At 44.3% G+C, this 10,443-nt stretch overlaps 1 protein-coding gene and 5 non-coding genes across 8 annotated transcripts; 4 read left to right on the top strand and 2 right to left on the bottom strand.

Moving 5' to 3' along the window:
- Window positions 1-266: 266 nt before the first annotated feature.
- TRNAW-CCA (transfer RNA tryptophan (anticodon CCA)) lies at window positions 267-338 on the bottom strand. The gene has a single exon. It is a non-coding gene; the product is annotated as a tRNA-Trp (tRNA).
- Window positions 339-437: 99 nt separating this feature from the next.
- On the top strand, window positions 438-508 carry TRNAG-GCC (transfer RNA glycine (anticodon GCC)). Its single transcript has one exon. It is a non-coding gene; the product is annotated as a tRNA-Gly (tRNA).
- Window positions 509-882: 374 nt separating this feature from the next.
- TRNAG-GCC (transfer RNA glycine (anticodon GCC)) lies at window positions 883-953 on the top strand. The gene has a single exon. It is a non-coding gene; the product is annotated as a tRNA-Gly (tRNA).
- A 629-nt stretch (window positions 954-1,582) lies between these two features.
- On the top strand, window positions 1,583-1,653 carry TRNAG-GCC (transfer RNA glycine (anticodon GCC)). The gene has a single exon. It is a non-coding gene; the product is annotated as a tRNA-Gly (tRNA).
- A 131-nt stretch (window positions 1,654-1,784) lies between these two features.
- TRNAW-CCA (transfer RNA tryptophan (anticodon CCA)) lies at window positions 1,785-1,856 on the top strand. Its single transcript has one exon. It is a non-coding gene; the product is annotated as a tRNA-Trp (tRNA).
- A 556-nt stretch (window positions 1,857-2,412) lies between these two features.
- Window positions 2,413-10,102, bottom strand: Isha (Insulator su(Hw) mRNA adaptor). Of its 3 annotated transcripts, XM_070995097.1 has the most exons (10): window positions 9,868-10,099; window positions 9,018-9,605; window positions 8,594-8,866; window positions 8,311-8,463; window positions 8,126-8,254; window positions 6,948-7,275; window positions 4,867-5,613; window positions 4,309-4,812; window positions 3,936-4,244; window positions 2,413-3,426 (listed from the first exon to the last, which is right to left on the bottom strand). In XM_070995097.1, exons 1-10 carry the CDS (start codon window positions 9,895-9,897, stop codon window positions 2,546-2,548), a joined length of 3,942 nt encoding a protein of 1,313 aa, XP_070851198.1. In that variant the 5' UTR covers window positions 9,898-10,099; the 3' UTR covers window positions 2,413-2,545. The 3 variants fall into 3 exon arrangements, with proteins under 3 accessions (XP_070851198.1, XP_070851199.1, XP_016929699.3); XM_070995098.1 differs by lacking the exon at window positions 8,594-8,866 and having other exon boundaries at window positions 9,868-10,098; XM_017074210.4 differs by lacking the exons at window positions 2,413-3,426; window positions 3,936-4,244; window positions 4,309-4,812; window positions 6,948-7,275 and having other exon boundaries at window positions 5,257-5,613; window positions 9,868-10,102.
- Window positions 10,103-10,443: the final 341 nt, after the last annotated feature.

Raw genomic sequence — 10,443 nt, 5'->3', positions numbered from 1 at the left:
TTATTTTCGTGGCTATGCCGGATTTTGAGTATAGTGCACAAGATTTTTATTCGATAATCGACTGTTAGCCATGTCCTAAAATAAACCAAGCAAAAGGAAAACATCGTTTGGTGTCGAAATTCGGTTTCCGATGGCACGAGCGGGTTTCCAAACCGTAGTTATCTACCGATCCGTCTCAAATTAATATACATATTTATATATCTATTTTTTATCATTTGAACCTAATAGAAAAAAACCGTAATAAAAAAACTTAAAAAATAACACATTGACCCCGACGTGATTTGAACACGCAACCTTCCGATCTGGAGTCGGACGCGCTACCGTTGCGCCACGGAGTCAGATGTGGGGAGGGGTGTGAAATATCCGTTATAAACAAAAGATCACAGGATCAGGACTTCAGTAAAACCCGAATTATAACGGTACTGAACCTTTCAACAGCATCGGTGGTTCAGTGGTAGAATGCTCGCCTGCCACGCGGGCGGCCCGGGTTCGATTCCCGGCCGATGCAACTAATTTTTTTACTTGTAACGATTTTTTTTATTAATTGAAAAGAAATTCCAAGGGACTCGTTTCCGAACATTTTTTTTATAGTCGAATTTTAATATAATAAATTATACAATTATTAATAAATATACGATTAATTAATAATCCTAATTTCGAGGGAAACGGCAAACTTCGTATACTTTAAAATGATCAAATGAGTTAATGCATCGTGACAAATGGACGAAATATATAAAATCATACACTTTGATAACTGTCGACTAAGTGTTTATTTAAACATTACTAGAGAACTAAGTGTGATAAGTTACCAAAAAATAAATGAAGATCATTAGAGCTTAGTCTAGTAGAACCTCAAGCAGAATGGATCGCAGCTTTTCAACAGCATCGGTGGTTCAGTGGTAGAATGCTCGCCTGCCACGCGGGCGGCCCGGGTTCGATTCCCGGCCGATGCATCTAACTTTTTTTACACTGCGAGCATCGTGTTATACCTCGATTTATATAAAGAGATGTCCAGTCTGAACCATTTTTAAGCCCAAGGAAAAGTTTTGATGTTGCTCAGGTGAACATTGTTATATCTCCCTTGGTTTCAAGGACTGTAGTAGATTGCAAATATTAACTTCTAGTTTTACGCATTCATAGAATGCCAGTTGATGTCAGTCAAAAGCACTACAGAAATCTCTTCTACCAAAGATGGTTGCTATACATTCATAATGCTCTTACGCATTTATTAAATATGACTACAAACACCACAATACAAATTCAAAGCGATAATAAAACCATTAATAGAGCGATCTCTTAAAATCAAAGACAATTGGATTATTAGAAGAATTTGAGTGAAAGAGATCTTTGGCACTTCCCAATGTTTAAACATTCGTAGTACTTGTTATGCAACTTTACATTGCTTAAAGGGAAGATTGTTTTCCTAGGCATCGTTGAGTCGCTACGATCGTCGATCATACACTAAGATCATTGTAGTTTTTTTTTTAAATAAGAGAACGGAAAAAGGCTGGTAGGTTAACGCAATGTAAGAAGATCATGGGCCCTGGCAATGTCTAAAAGAATGGTTCTCCGAATTTCAAAAGCATCGGTGGTTCAGTGGTAGAATGCTCGCCTGCCACGCGGGCGGCCCGGGTTCGATTCCCGGCCGATGCAATATACTTTTTTTTAAGGGCCTTACACTATCTTTTTAGAAATAATCTTAATTAAGTAAATTCGGATCCACTGGCCCATTGTGCACTGTACATCGGGGGTACAGTGGAACATTGGTCGAACAGTTCCACGTAGACTCCGTGGCGCAACGGTAGCGCGTCCGACTCCAGATCGGAAGGTTGCGTGTTCAAATCACGTCGGGGTCAACAGGTTTATTTTTTATTTGGTTTATTTTCCGAAATTAATTTAAAAATATTTTGGATCATAACAAATAAAATATAAATTTAATTTCATTGCTGTAGGATAATAGATCCTTCTGCAAAGCATAAGTGCAACGTACCGTTAAAATACACATGCGAGTGATATTTTTCAATTTTTATTTTATAGTATTTGATAATATAGGTATATTTGAATTGTACATTATTATGCGTGTACCTAGAATCTGCGCATTAGAAACAATTTGAGTTTTAAATATACTCTTAAAACTAAATACATAACAAAATAATAAACATTTCAAGTTTTGCGATTGCTGATTTGTTTATGATTGGGCTTCTTCTTCCACACAAGCTCCCCTGTCAATTTCCTGTCCATACAATCCGTATCCTTTGCTAATTATTTGCTATATCTGTGTGTGTATCTGTTGCTCCACGTAGTCCTTGGTAGTTGTGGTTCCTATTGTACGATAAGTTAAATTACGCGAAGTGAACTGAATCTGATTTTAAAAGCGACCGCCCCACTTTAGTCAACAAATGCTGCGTAATCTCAGGTTAAAAATGGTAAAATTTTTGCATGTATGGAGTTACACTTAAGTTACTTGGTAAGGAAAATCATAAATTACAGTTTCTCTTGAATTTGCTCAAAGATGCGTTTGTTTCCTTGTTGATCTGTCTGTCGCCTATGCATCGGCTTCGCTTGCGACATCGGCGGAAGCAGCTTGTGTTTTGGGTTCCTCCGCAGATGGAGCCTCCGTTTGGAGTACAGCAGCCGGCGCTGGAACCGATTCCTCTTTGGGCGCAGCCTCTGTGTGAATGACTTGCGGCTCCGGACGGGGCGGAGAAGCTTCCCTCGAGGGCTGAGCTTGGGCCTGGGTAACCGCTGGCGGTGGCAGCTCGTCATACAGGGGCGTGCAGGCGGCTGAAGCATCCGTTTGGGATTTCTGAACAGAGGAATCGCTAGACACGTCAGCTGGCTTGGCAAAGTTTTGGTTCTCAGCAGGAACCTTATCCTGTGGCGGACTGTTCGCGGACTGAGAAGCATTTTCACTAGGCTTCTGGGCCTCCATTCTCGCCTCGTAGTCCTGAAGCTCCTGATCCCAGTCCTCCTCGGTGTCCACCCTAGTGTTCGTAGGGGGCGCTCCCGGGTTGGCGTTAGCTAATGCAGCTCCAACATTTTTTGGCCGGGACTCAGGCTCCGGAGTCGGTTTGCTGCCATCGTCCGTGGAGCTTATTGAATGACGATTGCTGTCGTCTCGTGAGCCGCGTCTGTTTCCAAAGCCTGGACGTTCCCGATCTTCGCGCGGTCCTCCGCGACCGCCTCTTGGATTGTTACCGCGACGATCGTCCACCATTTCGCCGCCGCGATCGCCACGGAATCGATTACCGCCAGGCCCACCTGGACCACCACGCCGCTTAAAGTTGTTTCCGCCCTCGTCTTCATCGTCGCTCCAACGTCCGCGTCCGCCAGGGCCACCGCCGCCCATGCCACGGCCTCCGCCACCGCCTTGGCCACCACGTCCGCGTTGGTTGTCATTGAAGGGATTCCGAGGATTAAAGAAACCTGTAAGTAGTAACAGAGCATTATTATGCCGAACCAGACTATCATCTGAAAGGGAGAAAATTATACACGATGTGTAATAAAAATGTACTTCTTGATACCGTACTTGTTTTTCTAATACTCATAATACTCAATACATAATACTTAAGACCAGGCAGATGCAATTAAGAACATGCAATTTCGTTAAATACTAATTAGGTTGACATATTTTATATAACAATTTTTTAAGTTAAAACTTTTAACATTTTCTTATGTGTAACTTGGTTTCCTCATTTTTTTAAGATTTGCATTTTTTATTCGTCTTTTGCAGTTTTTTTAGTTGAACCAAAGGGTTTTTCAAATAATAACGGAAAACTAAGCTAACTAAATTTAATTCAATAGAAGTTTAATTCAATATTCAACATTTTTGTACACTTGTTAACAAATTAATTTGGTTCAAAATAATCAAGAGAAATGCCTGCCACGTCTTCTCATTCTTGAATTAAAGTTCCTTCTCAATCCTCGTTTCTCACCTGGTCCCTGCTGTCGTCCACCTGGGCCGCCGTTGGGTCCCCCACCTCCTGGTCCACCACCACCTCCTCCTCCTTGGTTCCGCATGAACATGGGACCACCGCCGTTGCCACCATTACCAGGTGGACCGCCCATGCGCTGGTTAAAGGAGGCCGGTGGTGGGATGCGCATCTGCATCAGGCTGGTGGGCTGGTTGAATCGATTGTGATTCATGTTGGGCGGGAAAAAGTCGCCTCCAGGGCCGCCGTTGTGGTTTCCACGTGGTCCCATTCCCCGAGGTCCACCCGGTGGTCCACCGCGATTGTCAAAATCTGCAAGACAATGGTAGTTTTGTTACCAGAACAGTTCAATCCTTCCTTTCAATCCTTTACTTACCCATAAAGTCCGGCCTTGGCATTCCGTGATCAATAGGATTTAAGTTGAGTCGCGCTCGTGCCTCGTTGAAGGCAGCATTTGGTCCAGGTCCAGGTGCAGGGCCAGGGCCAGGTCCTGGACCACCTCCGCCGCCACCATTTTCGGCGCGCCAACGGTCTGCCGCTTCGACGACATCATCTCGTCCGCCCCAACGCGAGCTTCCCGGGCCTCGAGAGCGATCCCTCTCCCGGTCTCGCTCTCTGTCCCGTTGTTGGAACATCTCGTTAGACAAGGTCGCTGGTGACAGCTCAACATTGTTGGGCGACGGATTAAAGTTAACTTGCGGCTGCGGCGGCGGAGGTGGGGCATCCTCCAAATCCATCTCAATGTCCATTTGATCATCGCTCACGCTGCCACTATTGGCCGACGACTGCCCTACGCTGGGCATGGGCGGTGGCACAGCTCCAGGTGGTGGGAACGGAGCTCCGGGTGGCATGCCCATAGGATGCGGGGGTCCCCCGATGCCTGCAGAATAATGGAAATAAGTTTCAAGATCAGTTGTAAGATATTTATAGCTACCTGGAAAAACAGGCGGCATCATGGCCGGTGGCATCATCATCGGAGGAGGCATATTGGTCGTTGGCATCATCATTGGTGGTGGCATATTTGTTGGCGGCATCATCATGGGCGGCGGCATATTGATGCCCATGGGTGGGGCCATCGGGAATTGTCCCCTAACCATGCCCAATAGTCCCGGAGGAGGTGGTGCTCCAGGACCAGGTGGTGGGCCCACCGGGCCAACTGGCCCAACCGGCGGTGGTTGAGTCGTATCGATGCCAAAGATCAGACCTGGTGGTGGAACACCAACCCCCGGCGCACCAGCTGCCTCTGCAGCAGATGCACCCTTATTGTCCTTGCCGGCATTCTTCGCTTGGTTGATCTTCTGCTTCATTTGGATGGGCATGGTGTCCTCGTCAAACATGCCACCCTCCTCCAGGGCGTCAAAGTCCGTGTCCGGACTAAGTTTGGACCAAGGAATGTAGGTAACACCCAGCTCTAGATCCCAGAAGTCTTTCCACTCCTTGCTTTTCACACCCTTGCCGGCGGCCCACGAGATGGTGATGGCGCGTCCCTGCAGTTTGTGGTTTTTCAGCGCTTGCATGGCCTTGTGGGCGTCCTGGCGCCGATTCATTACAATGAAGGCGCATCCGCGCGGCACAATCTGGTCGATGCTCACTATGTCGCCATACTCGCCGAAGGTGTCAGACAGCTCCTCCTGGTAAACAAGCTTGGACAGGTGGCCCACCCACAGTGTAGTGCTGCACACTGAAAGTCAAAAATAATTGAACACAACATTAGGATTTAATATATAAACGTGTTAGAAGCTCGTTTGCCTTGTTGAGGTGTGCGTGCCAATTATAATCTTGGTGTAATACAAATACATATCTTGACACACTAATTAGATTGTAACTGACGGCATCTGTTTGGCAATTCGATCAGTTTAATTTAAAAGCCAATAGCTGGTAATTACGATGGAATATATTTGTGCGTGCCTAAAAACTCCACTCTTACAACATTTAATTTCGTAAAATCCCAATTATTCTATAAGTTCAGTTATAAGTAAAACTTTAATTGAAAGCGTTTTTTTTTTTAAAAGCTTATTCAAAAATTTAATTTTTTTCAAAACTTAAACAATGTACACTGTTTAATTCCGATGACCCTTGTCACCAGTTAAAATGTCAACCTGATTGGTAATTGTTTTTTTTTTTGTAGTCCTATCTAAAATGGCCTATATTGCCGTTTTTCCGAATATCTATATGTAACCTTGTCTTAACATTTTTCTACTCTGTAAAAATCGGAAAACTGTGGGTTCCGTTGATATAATGAGAAAGTAATATTTATCTAGATATTGTAGATTATTTAATGTTAATGTAAATAATCTTGCTAACTTTTTTACAATTAACCATACTTTGTTCTTAAAGAAGTATAATTATCTCTCACAAAACTTTGTGTACTAAAGCACAAAAAAACCATACGACAAATAACCAATTTTGCGAGCTGAATTTTTCGAATAAAAATGTGACTTTTTTTATATAACGATTTTGGTTTTTAACGACTTTTTGTTAGGTTGAATACTAGGCCTTAGATTGAAGATAGTATAATGCTTATATAATTTATCTGTCGTTTTTCAGGTTAAATAATAATTATATTTTCATAATAATTGATCTGTTCTATTTCATTAATGAATTTTTCTTTTTCTAATTTCAGCCTATTTTTTCTCTTTTAAATTGACAGTATTCAATTAATGGTTTTCTAATTAAAAACTTGAATTTTGCGGCAAAAAACCTTTAACTTAGATCTGTATAATAAATACTCCTTATGTTTAAGTATGTAAATCGGGAATAGTCCCAAATAGATTGCTCGAAAACGCATATTTTTAGAGTGAGGGGAGTTAAAAAAATGTTCCCGATACTAAGATCAAGAACCACTAAAGCAAAACACACACACACGTCAACAGAGACAAGGAGCTGCAGAGAAAAAAGGACTTTCAAATTAGTAAAAAAAAATTAAAAAATAAAACATCGATAAAAACGGATCTTAAAGAGCTTAGTTTTCATAGCCTTTTGAGACCCACTTTTCGATTGGTGCTTCATAGTTACCACTGAGGTGCTCCTTTTTGATGTCCGGCAATCCCTTCTTGCGTCGCTCTCGCTCGTGCTCGCGATCCCTCTCCTTGTCCCGGTTGTTCCGGTCCATGCGCTCCCGGTCCCGCGATCCTCGACGACGGCTGGAACGAGGTGATCGGCTGCGCGATCGAGAGCGAGAGCTGCGTCGCCGTCGGTCGTTGCCGGCTCCACCTCCTCCGGCACCTCCAGCTCCACGTCCACGGGGAGATCTCGAGCGGGTGCGACTACTCCTGCGGTTACGCTTGTAGCGATCGCGGTCTGGCGTCGGACTGCGTGAATCGGCTCCATCCAGATTGATCACCTATCGGAGACGGGAGTGTTGGCAAGAAATTTGAGAGAAGTGATACGTGATAAAAACGTTAACATTTTGGTAAGCATAAAAATTGATTGGGTCCGGGATGGCTGGTGGTGGAAATATGGAAAGGAAAAAGGGTTTGGGATTGGTGAATGGATTAGTGGCTGGCCACATGGGGAAAAAACGATATTATAGACTGAATAAACTGCATTCTTTGGCGTGTGTTGACGTGTGGTTCTGTTTCGCTTTAGACTTTGGTGATTCTTATAGTTCTTTCGGACTAGTTGGCATTTTGCGTTTTCGAGCAACATTTTGATTTACATATTAGGAACTTACCAAACGTTGTTATAGCATCGGGTACCGGGTTGTTCCGCCGGACGTGGCATTTAAAACCTTACCTTTGGCTTCTCTTTAATATGTTTTTTTTACAATTTAAATTTTCATTGACTTATTTAAATATTGGCAATCGTTAGGGACATTCATATTGACTCAAGGAACTGGTTAAGGGATTGCGCAAAGGCGGCATCTTTTTCACAAAGTAATAAAGTTAATTAAGGCAATCACTATAAATGGATTGCGTGTTTTATAGTATATGATGATAGATATTAAGTAAATAGTTTAAAACCACCCCGGTTCAACTTAGTTGGACTCGAACACGCCGATACTCTATCGGTTATAACAACATTTTGGGCACATTAACCGGTTTAACTTCACGTCAGCACAAGGCAAATGGCATCTACCGATTACAATCTAATATGTTTATGCTTTTAACCAGCAATGGCAACATGGCCTCGGTGAAAAGCATACACACAAGTCCCCAGGAATTAAGATAGATAGGAATAGTTGAAAGTTATACCTCAATGGTCTGTTGCTCCGATACAAACTCGACATCCTTGTTGAGGTCCATGCTGTCGTTCATGTTGATGTTCATGCCCATGCCCATGCCCATTCCCATTCCCATGCCCGGCGGCATACCAGCATTTCCCTGAAAGTATATTGTTATGACAATAGGGATAACCAAGATTATTAAGAGAAATGTACCTTCATTACGTTCTGGAAATGCTGCTGCAATGCTTCGTCCGGATAGCGATGCTTCTGGTTCTCCTCCTGCTGCTTGAACTTGTGGAAGTTCTGAATCGTCTGCAGTTGCCGCAGCACATTGGGATCATTCAGCAGCTGCTTGATGTTGTTGTCCTGCAAGAGTCGGTCAAGGATATTTAATTAAATCGGTTCAACCAAGAGTAGCTAGCAATAAACGGAAACTAAAGCGACTAAAACTAAACCGAATACATCTAAATGAAGGGTTAAATGGAGCTCGCCATACGTCTAACAGCTTGGATGAGGTCGGCGGTGAGTCGTCGCCCATGCAGTGGTGGTCATCGGCCATCATCATCTGCATGCCATCATCCTCGTCCTCGATGATCTCCCGCACCTGGTAGTCAAGGTCGTGCGAGCTCTTGACGTACTCCCGCTTATGATGATGCGACTTGCTGGACTTGGACGAGCACGATGCCCCCGACTGGCGCTTGGAGTAGTGCTGCTCCGAGTAATGGCGCTTCGAGCTGCTGCTGCCACCGCTAAACTTCTCGTGGCCCAGCTAGCGATTGGTGAGGTGCGAATAGTGTGGTTAGTGGGCAAGACATGAGAGACAGAGAAATGTAAATGCAGCAGAATGGAAGATGGTGGGTTAGTTAGCCATAGTCCAATACCAAATAATCCTAAAAGCCTGCACCAGGAGCTTAACTCACCGACAAGTCGGGCATGGCCCCGCCCATCTTATCCTCGCCCACGGAGCTGTTCATGCTGAGCTCCATGGCGGAGCTGTTGAGTCCGTTCGGTCCACTGGATATGTCCGCCAGGGTGAGGGCTCCGCTGCTGCTGGGACCGGGACCATTTCCGCCACCCTGTCCACCACCAACGCCCACCGGCGGCATCTGGTGATAGATCGGATGGTTGGGGTCCGCCAGGTCGAAGATCGGCTGGATCACCTCCGACTTGAAGACGTTGTTCTTCTGCCACAGGTTCAGCACACGAATGATGCGGCTCTTGTCCTCCGGAGCGCAGCGAAACAAGTTGGCAAAGGTCTCCGTGAGATTGCGCTGGAAGCGCGGTGCGAACAGATCTTTGTCCATGCCGTACTGATGCCGCGACTGGCGCACTATCGAGTCGATCACGTACAGGCCGGGCACCTTGTACTCCGGCTTGCACTTCAGGATGAACTTCTCTACGCTCTGGACGACGTGCTTGTACAGCTTGATGGCCCGCATCGCCGACTTGGTGATGGCGGCCATCTTGGCCTTGGAAATGGGCGGCCGGCTGTCATAGAGTCCGGAGAGCTGCAAAACGAAAGGAGTTAGTACAGGGTACACATATAAAGTTTCTACGGGTTTGCTGGGACATCTGGGGTTATCGTTATCGGGTGCTCGCGAGAAAGCAACCCTGGTCGGTGAAAATTTCGGGGCTCTTCCTGCGCCCCCGGGAGAATCTCTAGTGTTCTCCTGCCCACCGTGTCCTAATCCCAATCCTGACTTTTAGCAGGGATTGTATAACCACGCCGGCTCTAGAACTCACCTCATTGCAAAATGCTCTATAGCTTACCTCATTGTTAAAGGCAACCACTGTTTCCATGTTCGATTGTTCGGTTCACTCACGGCGCGCACACACAATCTTTAGTTTTGCATACTTTGGTTGGTCCACACTATAGTTTGACACTAGTCAAGCGCTATTTTGTTGACTTTTCTGCGATTTCCACGGCTTTTAAAAAAACTTTTTACAAAGCGTGAAAAAAATGGCTGCCCTATTGCCTCGAGCGTTGCCACACCTGTAAAGTTGACAATTTTCATAGCATTTTCAGAAACTGTGCTGTTAGGCGCATGTTAAGAGCAGTGTGACCCTTAGCGGAATGTAACATTTCGGTATTTTTTCGTCCTTGAACATTAAGTGATTTAACATCCTTGAAACCAACATATTTGTTAAAAGTATTTCAGTTGCACTTTTTATATGTATATCATAACTCTTTTAATGGTCAGTTATCCGATAACTGGTAAAATAAGTATACTAGTAAAGCTTTTAGTCTATAATCTATGAAAAGAAGACATTTATTGTTTTTAATTATAGATATAATATTATTTCACTTTTGAAATGCACATCGATAAAATAAGTATCTGTACATAC

The sequence above is a fragment of the Drosophila suzukii genome, chromosome 2R (assembly GCF_043229965.1).
Source record: "Drosophila suzukii chromosome 2R, CBGP_Dsuzu_IsoJpt1.0, whole genome shotgun sequence".
In the NCBI taxonomy this organism is placed as follows: domain Eukaryota; kingdom Metazoa; phylum Arthropoda; class Insecta; order Diptera; family Drosophilidae; genus Drosophila; species Drosophila suzukii.
The sequence above is the reverse complement of the archived record's forward strand: the minus strand, read 5'-3'. Positions and strand labels throughout refer to the sequence as shown.